The sequence below is a fragment of the Phytophthora sojae genome (genome assembly GCF_000149755.1).
Source record: "Phytophthora sojae unplaced genomic scaffold PHYSOscaffold_1, whole genome shotgun sequence".
Taxonomy (NCBI): Eukaryota; Oomycota; class Peronosporomycetes; order Peronosporales; family Peronosporaceae; genus Phytophthora; species Phytophthora sojae.
Window position 1 is genome coordinate 8,141,637 of NW_009258115.1, and position 20,356 is coordinate 8,161,992.

Here is a 20,356-nt window from a genome sequence, read left to right on the forward strand (position 1 = left end):
CGAGAGGTGAACGAGACCAGACAAGCTCCGCCCGGAAGGCGTCTTCAACACAAGCCCCCCCCCCACTTTCAAAAGCTGCACGTTTGGGGGCATAAATCCCGCGATCGATTTTGCCACAGAAGGTTGAAGTCGAGCAGTGAGGAGAGCGGAACGACCGCCGACCTGCTATCGGTGTGAAGATGTTCATCGATGCGTTTAGCCTCATGAAGGGGATACTGTCCAAAGTCTACTGTAGAGAGGAACCTCGAACACAGCGGAGATATGGATGCTTATCTTCGCGGAAATGCGCTTCCGAGGTGGATGGCTTTTCGGTCGTGGCATCGGCATAGAATAGGATGAGCGTGCTGCATGATGTGGGGATCAAAGTAAGACTTGACATTAAGAGATTACGAAGCAGCCGCGCGTTGGCACGCCTTAGGCGTGAACCCTGGGTGAGGTGTGGAGGGTTCGCGCGGCGATGAGGACTTGGAGCTGGTTGGTTTGGCGACGGGAGAATTGAGAATGAGCTTGGGCGACTTCGACTAGTTGCTGGGTCGTCTCAGGTGTACTTTAAGCGCTGCTAGAGCACGATAAGAGTTGAAGACGACCTTGAACCCGATTGGTGCCTCTCACTCTTGAAAAACCTCTTTTCGCCTCCGTCCAAAAGCATCATGTGTGCGTGTAGCATCTTTGGGCAGAGCTGCATTTATCCGCGCATGTTGAATTCCGGAGGAAATGGGCGTCCTCGTCGCTATTCTAACAGGAGGTGAAGAGGGCTGTTACGATCGTCAGCACGTCACCGTGTGGTTGGCGACACTAAGTTACCACTGGCGCGAATGGCTTGCATCGGTTGGAGCTCGTCAGTACTGTAGTGCTGCTGTACGAACACTTACCGGGACGATTTGCATGGCAGTAGCGGGGCGAGAGCGGCAGCGGTCGGGAGCGATTTCGAGCATTGTGCATCATGCCGACTTGATCGGACATGGCTGAATTTTGGCCATCTTCCGGCCTGTCATTATGCATACGATTTTTATTTCCCGAGCATTTCCCTGATTTGGCCAAAATGTTGTTGAGGTGGACTTCATTTTTTGGGCTGCTGTCCCAGCTTCTCATAATCAGATTGCACGGTGGCACTGCTGACTCATGTTGCTTCGTGCCCCATCCGAGTTGCGAGGTGCTGACTGGGTTAACGCTACGGTATTCGCGCCCGGAAGCTGCAATTCTCGCTCTAGAAGTTTGTTTGATAGTTTTGAGCTCATATCAACGCAGGCAACCCTGCGGTTGCGAGCGGTGACCAACCGCCGATGTACCTGTACAGCTTGGGTCTAGCTGCGAGCTGCTGATGCGTGGACGCTTGGCATTTTCAGGCAGACGGTGCAAGAGCGGCCAAGGTAAAGTGATCAAGTGATCCCGTGGGCTTTTGGATCTTCCCGATACACCGAGTCAAAAAAGCGACGGCTACCATCGATCATCAATATTTGTTCAACAATATTTTGCTGGCAGGAATTTGCCGCTGCCCAAGTGCAGCACTGCACATAAGCAAAGCCCCAACACACACCCTGCCTTTGTAAGGCTGCGTTCGCCTGCATTCCGTGATGACGGCACTGCGCTTCCCCTTACAATACCTGCGCGTTCACGTGACCTCAAGTGCCCCCAAGACCCCGAGACCGTTAAAAATCAGCTTACGTGCAAGTCAAACGGGGCACTTTTCGCTCTTGAAGTCGACCGGGTGTCGGCGTAGCCCACCGACATTTTCCATCGCTCGCAGTCCGTTCATTCCGGAATTCGCCTCCAAGCTCTCACCCGGGACTCAAGTCGCCGCCATGGACCTCGCGTTGAACATCGTCGACATCCTGCGCCAGATCTACGAGCTGCGGGACGCCATCCGCCGCCAGCGCCACGTCAACCGCCGCACGTACCTGCGCATGATGGAGATCTACGTGGAGCTGCAGTCGTCCGGAGGCATTCAAACCAACGCCACGCTGGCGCGCACTGCCACGCTGGACAAGTTCTCGGCCGCGGTGACCAAGTTCCTACTGTACCTGCAGAAGTACCACGACATGCACCGGGTCGTCCGCCTGTTCAAGTTCACGACCATGGAGGAGCAGCGCCTCAGGATCGTGGACGAGATCGACCAGCTCTACCGCATGCTCAACCTCGCCACGGTCGTGGCGGTCCTGGACGGCGCGGCCGCAGCCTCGTCAAACGCCGCCAGACTGTTCGCCAAGCTCGAGGACATGCACGGCGACATCAAGCTCACGCACGACCAGATCCACGCGGCGCTGCTCGCCGACAAGCAGCAGGTTGTGGTTGCCAGGAAGAGGATCCTGACCGACCAGGAGCCGACTGCGAGCCGACGGGTTCTGGTCCGCCAAGGCCCGATACTGACGAAGTACGCTCATGAAATCGGGGACGACCCAACGCTTGACGATGATGAGATGGAGGAGAAATCGCCCGTGCAAGCTGAGAAGGTAGCGGTGAAGAAGAGGGAGGTGAAGCGAAGCGTTGTGTGCGATGAGGAGGAGGAGAAGCTACCGCCGGTGGACACGAAGGCTCAAGTGGAGGTGAGTACAGCTGATGTGGTGGTTGGGACGACGGTGCTGGCCGTCCAGATGGTCGAGTTGGAGGAGCTGAAGCTGACTGTCGCTTACGATGAGGAGGAGGAGAAGGAGCCGAGCAACCGAGAGCTAACACTGGCTGAAGATGAAAAGCCTTGCAGTCAAGAGCCTGGCCTGATTGAAAGCACTGTCGATGAGGTGATCAAGGACGAAGAAGAGGAGCAGCGTGCAGTGGTGCACGAGGTTATTGAAGCGAAGGATGCAGAGGCGGACCAACCGAGTGGCGAGCTGTCTAGCGAGGTGCTTGAGGACAAGAAAGCAGAGAAGGTGGTCGAGCACAAGGACGTAGCACACGATGAACCAAACAAGCAGCAACCTGCACCGACGCAAGTCACTGCCGACGAGGCGGTCGAAGACGAGGGGACACTGAGTGTTGAGCTATCAGACGAACCGGTCGAGGGAGAAAAGGCGAGCGAGTTAAGTGGCGACCACGGGTCGCTGTTGCAAGATACGACCGACGAGGTGGTTGAAGATGATGTCCAAACTACTGCTGATGAGGTGGCCGAAGCGGAGGACGCACCGAAGCTTGCACCGATTCAAGGCGGCGTCGATACCGAGGTTGACGAACCAAACTGCGATCCGTTCGACGAGGTGGTTGGAGACAAGTGCGAGAATGAAACGAGCAGCTTGCACTCTGCGCCGTCCTCGGACTCTACCAGCGAGAAGGATGCAAAGACGGAGGACCTGCTGCTCCAGCAGAGTCATTCTTCAGTCCCGCTGCTTATCAAGCTGCTTGGTGCGGACGATACCACAGCGCAGCAAAAAGAAGACCTTGTCTTGGATCTCCTTCGCAAGTGCGTCACCAACAGCAACCGCGTCCAAGTTTACAAGATCAAAGGGATCCCAGTGCTCACGAACCTGGTGCGCCACGGAGAGACGTTCCTCACGCAGCTGTACGCTCTGCACTGCCTGAGTTGGTTCACGTTCTCCTTCTCCAAACTGCGCGAATCGGACTTCATGGAGCTGAACAACTGCGTTCGCGAACCATCCCACGAAGAAAGGCTCTCGCTTCTGCACGATCTACAGTCTGACGATGATGAAGTGAAGGAACGCGCAGCGTTGCGGTGCTCGTGTGTTGCCACGCGTGTGGCTGGAGACGCACTGCGTCAAGTTGGAGTTTTACCGCTATTAATTGGACTGCTTAAGGACGGCACCGACAACCAGAAACTGTGGGCGGCTGAGGCACTCGTTACTCTTGCCAGCGACGACGATGAGAACTGCGTTGCAATTACGCGTGGAGGGGCCATCCCGCCGCTGGTTCTGCTTCTTCGATCGGGTACCGACATGCACAAGCAAGAAGCAGCCTACGCACTGGGAAATCTGGCGGCGAATAACGAAGTCAACCGTGCGAAAATTGCTCGTGAAGGAGCCATTCCTCCCATGGTAGAGTTTGTGAAGTCGGTCACGGATGCGCAGAACCAGTGGGCGGTGTACGCCCTGGGGTTCCTGTCTCTAAACAACGAGGAGAACCGCGTGTTGATCTCTCAAGAAGGTGCTATCCGTCCTCTCGTTAAGCTCCTGCGCGTGGGAACACGCGCTCAGAAGCAGTGGGCCGCATACACACTCGGGAATCTCGCTCACAACGACGCCAATCGCGCGGAGATCACAAGGGAAGGCGCCATTACACCGCTGATCCAACTTCTTCGAACTGGGACGGCGATGCAGAAGCAGCGAGCAGCGTTTGCATTGGGGAATCTAGCATGCGATAACGATACAGTGACGACGGACTTTGATGAAGCTATCCTGCCGCTCGTCGACCTCGTGCGAATGGGGTCTGACACACAGAAGGAGGACGCTGCATATACGTTGGGCAACCTCGCCGCCAACAACGGTGCCAGACGTGCTGAGATTGGTCGTAAAGGAGCTATCGCCCCGCTGGTGAAGCTTCTGAAGACTGGGGACGGTGAGCAGAAGCAGTGGGCGGCGTTCGCACTGAGGTGTCTCGCTTACGACAACGACTTGAACCGCGTGGCGGTTGTGGATGAGGGCGCCATTGAACCTCTGGCTGCTATGATGGAGGAAGGGACTGAAGAGCAGAAGGAGGAGGCCGCTCATGCACTTGAGCACCTCGTGGTGAAGGATGTCGAGGCCGCGAACACGTTCATTCCCGACCGAGTTATGACGTCGCTGAGGGGCTACTGGAGTGCCGACGCAATCTCGCAGAACGCCAATGTGGCTGCAGCTGCAGCTTTAAACACATTCGGGACTGTGCGCGAGGGCGTCCTCCCGCTTTTTCGCAAGTTGGTGAAATCGGATGCGGACACAGAGAATACGTCGCAATCCACCACTCGTGAAGACCCAAAAGCGGAGACCAAAGGGAGCAGCTGGGCTGGAGCTTGGTGAGTCCAAGATCATTCATTTTTCCTAAAAAATATTCAAATTCAGGTATTAGCATGTATCTACTTTCAAGTATATAAACCCTTTAGTGAACTTATGAAAAGTTTCGTGTTACAAGCATACAAGTACTCTACAACAAATCAATTACAAATACACTTTATATCTGTCTTCGAGGGTGTGTGGTGGCTTGTGGAACCATTGTTGACCTCATATACTGGGGGGGGCCTGGAAGTTATTAGGCCACGGGATCCAGTCCTTCCTGTCCATCTCACGCCTCAAGGGAGAACTGCGTGGACTGTAGAGCAAAACGCCGCAGTTGTGTCTCCAGTTCGGAGAAATTCAACGCCGCAACCTCTTGAATGTAAAAGTGTGGGTTCCTGTACACATCTCGTCGGCCGTAGCACTTTTGGTTGTGCTCAAAGTCCAGGTCCAATACGAAATTCTGAATGGAGTAATACCGGCGACTTGAACCTTTGTGGAAGCGCATGAGATGCGTCCAAATCTTCGGGTCTGCGTACCTCTCCACGGGAGCGGATACCACATCCACAGCGTCCACAGTCTTCTCGTGCAAGTTCTCCTCTTTAGCTTCATCTGTAAACGTCCCCGTAAGTTTGTGCTGATTGCGGTGCATGAAGAGAATTTCCCCCTCTGCGTCGTGCTGAACCATCGTCATGCCACAGAAATCGGAGCGTAGGAACGCATCATACACCGTTCCAGCCATACCAGGAGGAGTCTGGATCATAGCGAACGGAACATTCAGCTTCAGCCACGCCAACCGGAACAAATCCTTGTCACCCCACACAAGCCTCAAGCTCGAGAAAAAATCCGGTCGGTGGAGAGCGTAAAATCTAACAAGCTCCAGCGGAGCAGCGTGTCGCCTGCGGTTCACGACCAACTGGCCGCTTTCCTGCTCAAACATGTCGACGAACGGCATATCCAGCAGCTCCCACAGCAGCGAGTTCTCGTGAACGCCGAAGATCGTTGACCGAGGGTGCCAGAAATCCGGCCAGAAGATCGCTCCAGTCCTGACAAACTCAGGAGACTCGAACAGGAACGTTGGATCACGCACGGGGACGTTATCCGCATCCAGGAACAGCAACCGGTCGAACGTGCTGTGGTAAATGGCGTGGATCTTCGCCACGAACTTCTTGGCCATGGGGTCATTGATCTCCTGGAACGTAATGTTGCTCAAAGTCGCTGCGAGGTGCTTCAGAGGCTTCAGAATCGCGTCATTTGGCTGGATTTCATCCGGTCGGAACCAAATTTCAACTGGTAATTGGCAGCTCAAAACCTCCCGCAACACTCGAATAGCAGCGTACGCACTGGCCAGCAGCTTCGGGTAGACGACCATCACAATGCCATCCCGCGGTGAACCCTCCTCTTGTTTCCCCACATTCGGCAGCTTAAAGCTCGGATGAAGCGCCTTCTGCGACGTGTTGTGCGCTTGCACCCGGAAGTTGATAAACTCCTGCGCGTCATCGCACCGGAACGGCACATTGTGGCGAGGCAAGCTGTTGCACTTCCTCCTCATGACTCGGAACCTCTCGCCGGTGTTGATGTCCTCCGCTTCGCAGTACCCGCTCTCTCCTTTGGACACGATCTGCGTGCAGTTCTGGTCGCTCTCCGGTTCCCGCGCGCCGTCGGGACTGCAGCCGCGTGTGGCTCGCCAGCCAATGCACTTGAGCTGGCGCTGAGAGACGTCCCCCGAGGGGAAGTCCTTGATCTCTACGGGCACCCGCTCCACTGCAGACAGGAGCTTGGGCACGCCGACGCTCTCGAGTCGCCCTCGGCTCTTGTCGACGAGCGACACGTCCAGGCGAGACGTGAAGGCGCCGATGCTGTGCGCCGACCAGAAGAGCACCACCGACGCGTAGAGCACCGTGCCCAGCAGCAAGATGCGGCGTGTGGAGGCCTTGGGGCGGATCCACTTCGACAGCGGAGACGGAGGCTGTGGCTTCTCCATCGAAGCGGAGGCCGATACCTCCTCAGTCGAGAGGTTCATGGACGCAATGAGGCAATGAGGAACTGGGCAAATGGAGGGGGATTTGATCGAGCCTGGAATTTGCGACGTTGACGTCGGTCGATTGTGGTGCAGGACTCTCCCCCGAGGCCCAGACGGCGATATATTGGCAGTGGCAGCCGTTTGAGGGCAGGTGATTGATTGGGCGCACAATGGAGACTGGATCCTCCGCACCGAACCGATAGACTGTAACGGTTCTTAGTACACCATGCGACCGGCGAGATTCAAGCGGGAAGGGTACAGTGGTCGCAGGCAGAGGAGTGCGGTAATGTGGTGACTATGTTGCGGCCGGGGTGTTATGGTGCGCTAGGAGTGATGGTCGATTAGTTGCCGTTGAAGCTTGCAAAATCCAGCGGACCCAAAGCCAAAGGCGAGCTGCAATGATCGCAACCATGCCAATCTGCCTTTTCGAAGACCGCCAGCCACTAGCAAGGGCCTCACAGTGGGCTAAGTTACGTAGAGTTCATGCGCTGAAGTGGAGCCCAGAGGGAGCAGGCGCCGGGAAGAACAACGATCTCAAATGTGACCCATTATGGTCATTCAAGACCCGCCAAATATCAGCAGAGAAGAGATACTTAAGTACAGCGGCTGCAGGTCGATGGGACTCGGTTGGTGGAGACGCCGGAGGGTTCTCAATGGTTGGCAAGAGCATTCCATGACAAGGAGAAAGCGCTGGTCGACCGCGCTGTACATTGGAGCGTGGCTCGCACACCCACAGTGGACCAGAACTTCGACAAGCTGCAGGGCGAAGGGGCGGTGCCGCCACAGCTGCGCCCACGTGTCGGGCCTCGTCGTGTATAGCGACGGGCGCTTGGGCAACGTGGAGGATGAGCAGGTTGCAGAGGACGGAAAGGAGGAGCTCGAGTGCGCTAAGGGCAGATTGAGGAGCTGCAGGGCCGGCTGGAGGAAGAGTAAGGGTGGCTTGTCCAGAGATTAATCATTAGGACGGAAGTGCAGCCCGTAGAAGTACGATTAGCGTTCTCGTCGAGCTGATGAACGTTTGGGCGAAGGTGCCGCCGAACCTCATGGGCACGAGCGAGAGCTGATGGTGATGGTTTAGGACTGGACCAGTGCGAATAGGCCGGGGAGTGCATCAATAGCTCCTTGGGGTTGAAGGGCTTGACAGGGGAGGAGCTGAAAGCAGCACCGAGCTACCAGTACTGCGAGTGCTATCTTGAAGCACGCAAACATATCAAATATCTGGATGCAGTCGTCCACCTTGTTGACGTAGGTAGCTCTCGTAAACCTCGAAATGTCGAGACTTTTTCAGCATAGTTTCGGCCTAGCTGCCAGGTATCCAGCGTGGATCGGTGCTGTTCCAGCCAGCCTTGCAGTTGATAAGTGCCCCAGGTATTTGTCGAAGAAGATGAAATTCGGATGCATTTCAAGCGTCCTTCCAGCTGCCCCCTCCGCCGGACCCAACCTCACGAATACATCGTCAAAGTCCTTGTAGTGGCTGTAGTTCAGGAGGGACAGCGGAAATTTAGTCTCGACATGGAAGATATTGAATTGACGGAGCCATTACTTCGAAGTACCATTATGTATCACGACGCATTCGCTTTAAAGGTGCCGGGGCACATTCATCCATGCGCTCCAGTGCGCGTGGCGCAGTATCACTTCGAGTAGGTTCTCCAGTCTGACGCAACTCCAGTAGCAAAGAATCAATCCCTAGGGCGTTCATTTCGGACTGGTTCGCTTGATTGTTCATAGCCAAACTCTCCAGAGCGCGTACTGCGTCGCTCTTCATGTCGTCTGTCCCATCTTGCAGAATCCCCACGAGACGAGGGATGCCACCTCCGCTCGCGATTTTAGCGCAATTTACGTCATTACTCGCCAAGTTGGCCAGAGTCGACACCGCGTATTTCTTGACCGCTTCTACCGTACTGTCGAGAAGTTTCACCAGTTTCGGGACGACTTCTCCGAAATTGTGGCTTGTGTTCTCATCACCAGTTAAATGATGCAAACGCCGGGCTGCATCTTCTTTCTGCTCCCTCGTTCCAGATCGAAGAAGACCCGCGAACAGCGAGATTGCTCCAGCGCTTACAACGGTACTGTGATTTCCTGACTCTCCGCATATTCTCTCCAATGTCCGAGCTAATGAATCGTTCAACTTCTCATTTCGAGCTCCAACGAGCGCCACAAGGTCCGGAATCACTCCTGCGGTCTTAACTGTTTCGACGACGTTGCGCTCAGCCACCAGATTATTGAGCGCTTGTGCCGCACCGATCTTCTGGTAATCAGATCCGTCTCGAACTAGCGAGACAAGATCATCAACGGCTCCCTCAGCTACGATGGTCGAGCGACCTTCGCCACTGAGAGCTGAAGCCGCCAGCGCACACCCAGCGTAGAACGTCTGGTTATGAGTTCCATTTCGCAGTAGCTCAACTAGAGGCCCAATAGCTCCTGAGCGAGCAATTTCACCCCCTAACGCAGCCACACTTCCCACTGCCCGAACTGCGTGGTCCTGTTGTTTGTTGCTACCACTACGTAAGAGCTCCGTAAAAAGGGGGATCGCCCCAGCCTCCTTTATCACCCCAGCACTGCACTTGTCAATAGCAACATTAGCTAGAGCTCGAAGTGCGTGGTCCTTCTGGGTGTTTGTCCCGTTGCGCAGAAGTGCTACCAACGGTACCACGGCATCTGCATTCGCTATTGCGTTACGACTTTCAGCGCTCGTAGTCAAGTTTGCAAACGCTAGCACTGCTTGAGTTTTGAGCTTGACGACATCGCCCTTCAGATGCGCCACAAAATGCGGTACCGCTCCTGCTTGAATAATTTCTTTGTGGTAAGCTTCGTCAGCAGCAAGATTGGCCAACGCTCGGACTGAATGGCACTCCTTGATAGTGGCCGATCCAAAATCAAGCTGGCGGGCCAAGAGATTGATAGCGCCCAGTTCTGCAATCACGCGGCGGCTATTGGCATCGAGGGCCAAGTTCGCCAACGCCCTTGCTGCTAATTCTGACATGTTGTCCCTTGTTTCTCGCAGCATCTCCACAAGAGGCTCGATAGCACCTTTCATAATGACGTAGCGGCTTTCCGGCTTATAAGACAGATTAGCCAAAGCACGCGCAGCTTCATTACGACTGTGGGATCGAAGAAGACTCACGATAAATGGGATTGCTCCTGCTTGTGTGATAGCGTCAATGTGACTCTCATCCAAGGCGAGGTTAGCCAAAGCACGCGCTGCTTGCCCCCTGTAGTAATTGGCGCCGCCTTGAAGTAAAGCCACAAAGGCTTCAATAACATCTGCGCGTACAAGTAGACCGCGATTCGTTTTGTCCACGGTTAGATTCGCCAGCGTGCACGCTACTCGAGTTTTCAGCCTTTCATTCCCACTTTGAAGAAGTTCCACGAATGGATCTACCGCTCCATGGGCAATAATCGCAGATCTGTTCTTCACATTGATCATAGCTAGGCTTCCTAGCACACAAGCGCCATGGAATCTTGTAGCTGAGCTGTAGGCCTGGAGCAATCCGACGAGAAGTGGAATCGCACCTTTCTCTACAAGCATGTTGCAGCAATCTCTGCTGACAGTAAGCCGACTCAAGGCCCCGGCCGAGTGTTCTTTCTGTGCGTCGCTCCCGGCTCGCAAACAACTTAGCAAGGCGTCGATAGCTCCATTCTGTGCCATTATCTCGCAGCTCCGGATATGACCGGCAAGCCGCCCTAAAGCGCAAATTGATAGTAGCTTCTGAATTTGATCGCCATTCCTCAACAACGCGGTAAGCGGTGCTACAACACCAGCATTTCGTAGCACATCCATGTTCGCTCCGTTCCTTCCTCCAGTAATGCACGCGCAGTGGACCAACGCCTTAATTTTACTTGGGCGGTTGATAACTCGTAAACTTGCTGCAATAGCGTTGCATCCATCCAATGTGGCAGCTCCAACCAGTTTACGCAGCGAATCAAGATCTTTTAAGGGCAATCTTGAATCCAGCTCGGCCCAGCTCAGTATTCCAAGTGCACATGCGCGCAGAAAGTGAGTGCGACCACGCTTGACAAGTCCAATCAGCTTCGATACGCCATTCACATCGTAGACAAATTTGCGTCGGTAGCTCGACAAACAGGTCTGATACAGAGTTACCAGCGCGTGTTCCTGGTCGTCAACACTGCCGATCTCAATAACATGCAGGAGAAAGACAACACCGCTATCCGGCAAAAATTCTGGAGAAGTATCCATTTGAAAAGGATTGCCCGGCTGAAATGCATGTTGGGTAGGACTTCTGAAGGAGACTCCACATTACGAGCAAAAGCGAGAGTCTGGCGAGATCGCTGCACAGCATGAGCTGCACGCGCCAATAGCTTCAAGTGTCGACACTTGATCTCGATCAGCAAAGGCTTTCAGCTTCTCTACGACATAGTCGAGTTTAACTCGCTTCGTTGGGTCTACACTTGTCATCATTAGTAGGAGCCCCCATTCATCAGCATCCATCTCGTCCGGCTTATCTGGGATAACACCTCTTCTAACGTTGTCGCCGGCATCCTTCTCTGACAGGAATCTAAACGGGGGCACACCGGTTGAAGACTCGATGATGCACATGGCAAGCGAGAACACATCGGAGGCTGCTGTCGGTGGACGATCCATACACTCAGGTGCACGCCATCGTACGCTTCCTCCTGATTCAGAGCTCCCAGAACGTATCCTGAAAGTGTCAAGACCAAAGTCCGATAGCACCGCGCGGTCGTTGCCATCGACGAGGATGTTACTCAGTTTGAGGTTGCCGTGCACCAGACCGTGCTGGTGGAGATACTGCAATCCAGTCGCCGCTTCGTATACCAACCGCCACATCTGCCTCTTGTTGCTCTCAGAGCGAGCGAGAAACGAGCGCAGATTGCCGTTCACTGCATTCTTGTAGACGAGAATAGGCGGTGAGCTGACGTGCGACGCCCCACACAATTCTACAATGTTTGGATGCTTCAACTGAAATACTTCGTCCATGTCCTTCTTTATCTTCAGCCACATACTTTCATCCATCCTCGACTCATCCACACACAATTGATTGACCACCACCTTCGACTCGTTACCCCACGCTCCGTAATACACCGAGGCTAAACGCCCTCGAGCGAACGGCTTCGACTGCAACTCCACCTCGTAATCCGGAATAAACCACGACGGTAACGCCACCTCAGTCATTCTCGACACGCTCCCAATCTTCCCCACCAACATCCTCATCCGTGTCAGATCCTCTTCTGCATGCCGAGAGCTCTTCTTCTCCACTTCGAACTTCAACGTTAACAGCGCCTCCATCTGAGCTCGAGGGCTCTGGAGGTCACGAAAGCACAGGCTTGAATCGTCTAATGTTGCAGCTAGCACAGCGTCCTGCACGAAGCGATCTGCTCGCCACTGCGTCTCCCAAGACACAATGTCGGCGTCGAGCAACTTCGCGAGCAGATCCGCAACTTTTTCGTTCAATTGCTGCAACTCCCCCGCCATTGCTGCGCTCTTGACGACTCGGTAGATGAGGGACTTGCAGCTGTTAAGTTGCAGGAAGCGGAGATATCTGGTGACTAGAACCGCGTATGACTCGAGTAAGTTGGCAGACGGTAGTTGGTCCTCCCGCTCCATTCTCTGAAGCTCTGCCAGCAGGTTCTGGAGGCGTGAGAGCAGCCGCTCGCTTGCACTTTGGAGCTCGCTCATCTGCAGACAAAGCGCTTGCGCCTTGGAGAGCGCTAGGGCCACAGGGCCCTCCCCGGGGACGACCAGGCCCAGCAGCGGGCTCAGATTCATACAGTAGGTATCTTCTATCTATCCACCGCAAAGTATCCACTTTGATGGGCTATTCTAACGTAATATTTGTGAAAACAAAAAATACTTTTAGAATTGTTTCACAAATATTACATTTAGGCACGTGATCCCTGGCGTCGGCCACGTCTCGAGGGCGCTCGCTACTGCCTCGTCGCTATGTTGCGGTATGGAGGAGGCCCAGCCGGCGTGCGGCCGACTGCACTCGCGGCTGTCGAATCTCCTGGCGGAGCTGAAGAGAGTGGAGACGACGCAGACGTCGGCGTCGTCACTAAACGAGTGCACAAGCGTCGTGGCCGCATTCCTCAAGTTGCTGCAACGTCACAGCGGTAAACCATTGATCTACCGAGTTGTCAGGCATAAATCCATGGTGGATGGACTGCAACAAGTTAATGAAGGCGTCGAGGAGCTGTTCCGAGAGCTGCTGGACGTCGACGTCGTCAACTGGAGCGACCAATGGGAAGCCGACTGCCAGCTGCAAGATGCAGAGATTGAGGCTGCAATTAAGGATAAATCCGTGGTTTTACGAGACCTGCAGAGCTCCAGAGCTCGGGCTGATGCCTGGTTCACTCTTAAATTTGAGGTGGAGAGGAGGTCGGAGCTGCAAAATGAGAAGACGATGCGGTGGATGACGTCGGTTATGCAGACGATTGCGGCGGGGTTGAAGACGTTGGGTGGAGCTTTGCCGGAATGGTTTCTGCCTGAGTATGAGGTGCAGGTTGAGAGGAAGCCATTTCGACGTGGATGCTTTGGGTCGCTGCATCGTGGAGTGTTGCTGAGTTCTGGGGTGAATGTGGTGGTGAAGCGGTTTAGTGTTGACGAGATGATGGTTGACGAGCACGTGCAGCTGAAGTTGGACAAGGAGTTTGAGACGTTGTGCGGTTTAGAGCACCCAAACGTTATGAAGGTGTTTGGGGGTTCGCCTGTCGGCTCACCCCCGTTTATTGTGTATGAAGACGCGATGGATAGAGATCTTCGGTCTTTCTGGAATCGGTCAGACGAGATCAAGGAGCGAATGTATACTTTGCTTCACCAGGCTGCAATGGGGCTGAACTATCTCCATAAGCAAGGAGTCGTACACGGCAAGCTTCAGCTGAGCAATATCTTTGTGAGTGACGCCGGGCAGGTGAGGTTGGCGGGGTTTGGAGTGGAATCGCTGCAGCCATACTCGGCTTCTGGTGGGGACAACTTACGTTGGCCAGCACCCGAGTGCTTGGCAGGCCGGGCTACCTTCACCTCGGACGTGTATTCGCTCGCAATGTGCATGATTGAAGCTGCGACCAACCAGCCCCCGGTCGCGTGGTTAGACGCCAAAAGTGTTCGTGAGTATTTGAAAAACGGATTGCTTCCCAGCAGACCAGATAGCATGACCGACGAAACGTGGGCGCTTGTGGTCTCCATGACTAAGTTTGATCCTGAAAAACGAGTCGACCTTGAGAGCGTGATCAACAAACTGAAACACTTCGCTGACCGCGAGTCTGCAGTGACACTCAACTGTTGCTGCGTGTGTGCTGCATCAATCTCAGTCGAATGGAAATTTTGCGCGCAATGTGGGAGCCAGCTGCCTGTCAGCCCACCGTCGCCAGAATTGACTGGAAACTTGTCTGTCCCACAACTCGTTGCGGCAACTCGGACAGAGTCAGCAGCCAGACAAGATCAAGCTCTACTGCTGTTGGTTCAAGCCTGTATCGATGATGACAAGCGCCGTGAATTTTACGCCTCGGATGTTATTTCAACATTGGTTGACTTGGTGGAAACGGGCCGCAGCCACTTTGCTCGAGTGTGTGCACTTCAATGTTTGAGTATGGAGAAGACGCCGGAGTTAATTTCCAGCTATTCCGACGGAAAAATCATAGAGCTGGGGCAGTCCATTCCAGTTCTGACACCGCAAGAATGTACGTGGCTTGTGGGCGCGTTGATGACCGGTAGCTGTCAGAACAAGTTAAAGGCAGCGATACATTGCGCGGGCGCGATCACAGCGAATCGTGGCAAGGGTCTGCGAAGTGCAGGGGCAGTGGAAGCTCTCATAACGTTACTGAAAAGTGATGATGAGCCCCCAAAGATCTGGTCGGCCATCGCCCTCGGCCATCTAGCCGATCACGATGTAAACTGGCGGACTCTTATGAAGAAAAACGTGGCAGGACCTTTGGCATCGATTCTTCAAACTGGCAGCGACATGCAAAAGTCATACTCGGCCTGGGCCTTGTGCCGTCTTGCTATCAGTGATGCGACCGATGACTTAGAAGGAAAAGAAGGGTTAATATCGCTGCTGGTGTCACTGCTCAACGTGGGCAATGCCAATCAGAAGTTATTGGCTACGTCTGCGTTGCTCAATCAATAGCAATACGATCAGGGCCGCAATTACAAGTGCAGGAGTTATGCCGCCTTTAATGACGATGCTTCAGTGTGGAACACGTGAGCAGAAGAATATTGCAGCACGACTGTGTGCTGCTTTGGCTGTCAGCGCTGATAGTCGCCGACTAATTGTTGAGATCGGAGGCCTACAGATAGCTGTCGAGCTTCTTCGAGTCGGGTCTGATGTCCAGAGAGAGCAATCAGCCCGAGTATTGGCGTGTCTGAGTCTTGATGAGGGCGGTAGCATCGCAGTTGCTACAGAGGGAGGCATACCCCCGATTATGGAGCTTCTTCGCTTTGGCATTAGTGAGCAGAAGGAGCAAGCGGCGAAGGTGCTGGTTAATCTTACGTTGTACGAGCGGAGTCGCGACTTGGGTGCGCGCGAAGGAGTTATTCCACCTTGCGTGGAGCTTCTTCGGTACGGCAACGAAAAGCTAAAGGAGTACGCGGCTTTGGTGCTAGCTAATCTCGCACACAGTGCGAAAGATCGCTGCGCGATTGCAGAGTCGGGGGCGATCGCATTCCTGGTCTCGCTTCTTCGTGGAGGAACCCCAAGCCAGAGGGAATCAGCAGTGTGGGCTTTGGCTAATTTATCGGTGGACAAGAAGAACCGCAGCCTGATTGCAGCTGCAGGAGGCATTGCCGCCCTCAAAGCACTGCTTCAGAGTGGAACGGATAACCAGAAGGGCCAAACAGCTCGGGCTTTGACGAATCTGACGCTAGATCAAGGATGTCGAGAGGAGATTGCTCGCGAAGGTTGTATTCCGGTATTTGTGGGTCTGCTTCGAAGTGGCGACGAGAAGCCTAAGGAGCAAACCGTGCGGGCTCTGACAAATATGGCGGTCAGCCAGAGCCATCGAAGACGTATGATACAAGCAGGGTGTGTCGCGTGCTTTGTGGGGCTTCTTCGAGATGGAACTGCGGGCCAGAAGCTGCACACAGTACGAGCTGTGGCTCTTTTGACTATAGATGTGGAGAACCGAGACTCAATCGCTCGTGCAGGAGGCATCCCGCCGTTAGTGACTCTTGCTTGGGTCGGAAACGATGTCCAGAAGGAATTGTCCACGTGTGCGCTGGCCAACTTGTCTGCTAGCGTTGAAAACCGCATTACCATAGTAAGAGTGGGGGCGTGTCTTCCTCTAGTAGCGCTTCTTAGCGTTGGAACTGAGAAGCAGAAGGAACTCGCTGCGAAGACTTTCGCGAATTTGGCAATCAGTGACGGCAATCGCAGCACTATCGCCAGTGCAGGTGTCATCTCTCCGTTGATCTATCTTCTGCGAGATGGAACTATAAAGCAGCAAGCTGAGGCAGCGCGAGCGTTGGGGAACCTAGCGATCAACAATGACGCAAATAGGGTTGAGATGGAGAATAAAGGCGCAACTCCATGGCTGAAGACGCTCAGTCAAACAGCAGCGAACCCGCTGAAGCGCAACGCTGCAACCGCTTTGGAAAACATCGAGACAAGCAAGGCTTCAAAGAGAATGCGCGATCATGTTCAGGTTTAGTTAACCGCGAGGGTGAATCTGCGTCTGCAGTCTCTAGTCGCCTTCCATAGGTCGCTCCAGTTGTAGACATCAAGGTCCAGCAGCATTCGGAACACCTCTTCGGCGGCGTGATAAACTTGTTGCAGCTCTTCCACAATGATTATATGCCTGGTAACACGGTAGACCAAATGCTTAACCTTTGTGACGTTGCAGCAGCTTAGTTTTTTCTTCTTTTTTTTTAATAACGTTGAGGTGTATTGAGTTACTGGCCTTGTGGCCGAACTTCTAATCCCCCTAACTTAGTTTTTATTTCGGTAAAAAGGTATGAAAGTTAACAAGAAAATCAGTGGCTATGATAAACCATAGAATACCTGGTTCACGCTCAGATATGAGGCAATTAGGAAGTTGAAACTGTGGAAAAGGTTTGAGACTGATGCGGTTTGGAGCTGTGAAGAGTTTGGGTGGATCGCATCTAATGGAGCTGCAATGGATGGAGATCCTGAATCGGTCGTAAGAGAGTAACTAGCGAATGTCTACTATGGCCGCTCTTGTGCTCACAAACAAGGTATCGTGCTCGGCAACATTCAGTCGAGCAACATTTTGTGAGAGACATAGAGCAGGTGATTTTGGTGGAGTTTGGCATGGAATCATTATCTGTGGGTTCTGGTGGTGACAACTTGAGCTGACGAGAACCTGAGGGTTTGTAACTTGGGAAAAAGGAGTAATTCCCAGAAGACCAGATGATATGTCGCTCACATTGACAAAGGGTTCGAAGTGCGTGCGTTCGAGTTTCACTACATCAACTTATCTTGAGACAACACCAAGCCGTAAATTTGATGGCGCTAAAAAAGCATCGATACAGAATTCAACAAGTAGCAGAAAAGCTTAGGCCTAGTTCTAACCACGTGCCATCCGTGCCATGCCATGCCATGTCATTTTTCATTGGCCGAGAGCTCCTCAGGTTTAGGTCACTGGTGCCATGAAAGTGCCATGCATGGCACGCTTTGGTGCCATGGCAATTGGTCGTGCCATGTGCCATAATGGGGAAATTGCTCGCGACGGGCATCAGACTTCGCTCTGCTGGTATATACTAGTTCATACACCTACTAGAAACCCATGTAACCCGCTTTTGGCAGACGGGGTGCTAAAGTGTGGACACCAGTTCATCTTGCCATGGCGCAGTCGGAAACGGAGTGCCATGCAAAATCGGTACCTAGCCCTATGGCATGGCATGGCACCATGGCGCGCGGTTAGAACTAGGCCTTATAGCGTTCTTGTTGCTGTCCAGCAGGTGCTCAGCCCCAACCGTGATCTTCACTCCCGTCGAGTCTTGATGAAATCATGCAAGAGGTGCGTGACCTCGCCAGGGCTGTGGAAATATAGATTGTTTATTGATTGACGGCTCAGATCTGGAACAATCAATAATTATTGCAATTTCAACAATCTCACAAACAAAAAGATTGCAATCAAGTTCTCGCTTGTATTTCCTCTGCTACGTTCATATTTTTACTGGTTTGGCGGCGCTATCGCTCTAAGACCTTTGCTTGTGCGATTACATTTGTGTTGAGCTTCAAAAACCTTGGTCAAATGCAACGTTGGGTCTTATATTCATCATGTTGAGCGTGCACCCCATCCAGGCATTCAATGACCCCTCATATCCGCATTTCGAAGCAGAAGACACATAATGGCTTTTTAGGAGCTAGGATCGGTTCCATAGGCTTGACGTTGCATATTTATCTACCGGATCGCTGGCAAAGGCTTAAAATCAGTATAGGAACAATATGGGAACGGGATTGCCGATTGAGATCACGGAGCAATCAATTATTGTGATCGACAATCTCGGCAATATTACAATCGCAATCACTTTTTCCACTGTGACCTCGCTCTCGTTCATAGCTCCTTGCTGGCCTGAAACCTTGATAGTGTCCCGCAATTCTCCAGTGATAGCCGCAAAAGTAATGTTCTCGTTATTCAGTTTGACTGGTTACTGCTGTCCGCAATACAAAAGGTATCGGTGCTTCACCTTGTCCCAGGTTACCTTCAAAATCAATGGTACGGATGATAGGACATCGTTAGATATAAGTAAGTGGCATCAATGCACCTCACTGACAAGCAAGTTACCTTCGAAATTGCAGCTGTCTCCTTATCACCTTTAAAAGAAGCGAGGATGCTGTTGAGGTGGTCCCAGTGCAATGACCATTGACGCCGTATCCCTCTGAACGCTTTAATTGCGGGGAAGCCTGGCCATTTTACGATGATATGGATAGTCCGTTGGGTTGGTGCGCCAACAAGCTTGAAAGCGTCCACTACCATATCGCTCTCGCCCGTCAATTCAGTGATCCTGCCCCCTCATCAGAGCTCGCGCGTCGTCTGAGTCGGTATTGATCCACGCACCATCTCGCTCCCTCGACAAAAACAACTTCCAGTCTGGCTTGGTGGTGCCAAGCGCGTCTCCAACTACCCGATGCAGATTAGTATCTCTGATGTTGACCTGAAGCTCAATCGGTGGCCCCTCTCTCCCCTTCAGAGAACACACAATTTCCATTTCTCCAAATGCCTCCAAAACATGGACCACGCCGGAGGGAGCTGCGGTGCCGGGAATAACGTCGTTAACGAAATGAACATCCTTGAGTTCATTCTCCTTGGAAAGCACCTCAGCTACAAGCGATGGGATCTTGCCACTTAACATTTTTCTCACTCTGCGCGACTCGATCGGGATGAAGGCGCCATTTGCTTTTGTTGCGCGAAAGATCATCAACTTCATAGGATCAATGTTGCCGAACAAAGTCCCATTTGTACTCGTGAGATTGGCCTTCAGCATGCCAACAGTTTCATGGCCATTCCAAATAGTTGTGTGCACCAACCCTTCCACGTCCAGGAGTATATACTTGATGTTCATGCCGAAAAGGTTGAAGGGATGCCGCAGTTGAGAAGACTCTTGGTGAATGCCTGGCAGCGATATTTAGTGTAAGTCGGATATCAGGAGCAAATGAAATAGCCCACACTGTTGCTTGTGCGACAGAATTGTGGCTTGGAGTTATCTGTCCTGGCGTCATCTGTGGCCGTACGTATGGCCAGTCTTACTGGATGTTGTCGAATGGTCAACCATTCGCTTAAAGGGTATAAAGCGTCGCCGTTTGGCAAATCAATCCAGTAGCGGTCACCTCGGGTGAACTAAACTAACAACAAATAATAGGCAGGCTCAAGATACAATGTAGTTCAACCAGCAGGTGCCAGTCCTACCGTAGGAATCATACGCTTAGGATATGTGTTTGTGTTTTATCGAGGTTCGGTACATGTACGAAACACATTTTTTTTTAAATAAAGGTACCGCACCTGATCAAGACTTGGGCCATACTAAGCATTAAGTGACTCAGGCCGGTTCTTACACTGGATCATGATCTACTAAGGGGTGAGTGTGGTGTGGTAATTCCACTAAAATCCTCCTCTACCAAAAGGTATTAGAGACACCAACAACACGCTAACCCGCGAAGGTAAGCGCTTATTGGATCCAAACCTGAAGACCAGGAACGATCCCTTACACCGGGTCGGTTGCAAGCGCCTCTGTACACCTTAGGTTATCTTCGGTCAACCCAAAAACCTGTACCGCTAGCCACGAGCTAACGCTAAGCGCTTTCGCGCAACCCCACTGCAGTCCCTCAGAAAGGAAGGGTACCGGCGTGTTAGGCCTTATACAGGGGGACCAAGGTAAAACCTCGGTAGGTAGACTAATACACTCAGGGATACTCTAATCCCACAAATATATACTGAACGATACTCTAATACCGTTCCTGCCTCTCCGTCCACGCCAACTCTTGGC

General features: G+C 52.9%; 5 protein-coding genes across 5 annotated transcripts; 2 read left to right on the plus strand and 3 right to left on the minus strand.

Annotated features, from left to right (window-relative positions):
- Positions 1 to 1,802: 1,802 nt before the first annotated feature.
- Positions 1,803 to 4,940, plus strand: PHYSODRAFT_476212 (hypothetical protein; the record flags this gene model as incomplete). The annotated part of the gene is made up of 2 exons (XM_009517995.1): positions 1,803 to 2,558; positions 3,327 to 4,940. 2 exons carry the CDS (start codon positions 1,803 to 1,805, stop codon positions 4,938 to 4,940), a joined length of 2,370 nt encoding a protein of 789 aa, XP_009516290.1.
- Positions 4,941 to 5,202: 262 nt separating this feature from the next.
- Positions 5,203 to 6,897, minus strand: PHYSODRAFT_475546 (hypothetical protein; the record flags this gene model as incomplete). Its single annotated transcript, XM_009517996.1, has 2 exons — positions 5,203 to 6,672; positions 6,745 to 6,897. The coding sequence occupies 2 exons, from the start codon at positions 6,895 to 6,897 to the stop codon at positions 5,203 to 5,205; spliced, it is 1,623 nt and encodes a 540-aa protein (XP_009516291.1).
- A 1,594-nt stretch (positions 6,898 to 8,491) lies between these two features.
- On the minus strand, positions 8,492 to 12,682 carry PHYSODRAFT_294356 (hypothetical protein; the record flags this gene model as incomplete). The annotated part of the gene is made up of 3 exons (XM_009517997.1): positions 8,492 to 11,177; positions 11,199 to 11,520; positions 11,920 to 12,682. 3 exons carry the CDS (start codon positions 12,680 to 12,682, stop codon positions 8,492 to 8,494), a joined length of 3,771 nt encoding a protein of 1,256 aa, XP_009516292.1.
- A 184-nt stretch (positions 12,683 to 12,866) lies between these two features.
- PHYSODRAFT_456709 (hypothetical protein) lies at positions 12,867 to 16,218 on the plus strand (the record flags this gene model as incomplete). The annotated part of the gene is made up of 3 exons (XM_009517998.1): positions 12,867 to 13,772; positions 13,908 to 14,984; positions 15,103 to 16,218. Coding segments are annotated over 3 exons (3,099 nt in total), but the record flags the coding sequence as incomplete, so codon positions are not given.
- Positions 16,219 to 18,868: 2,650 nt separating this feature from the next.
- Positions 18,869 to 19,435, minus strand: PHYSODRAFT_294358 (hypothetical protein; the record flags this gene model as incomplete). Its single annotated transcript, XM_009517999.1, has 1 exon — positions 18,869 to 19,435. One exon carries the CDS (start codon positions 19,433 to 19,435, stop codon positions 18,869 to 18,871), a length of 567 nt encoding a protein of 188 aa, XP_009516294.1.
- Between the last annotated feature and the right edge of the window lie 921 nt (positions 19,436 to 20,356).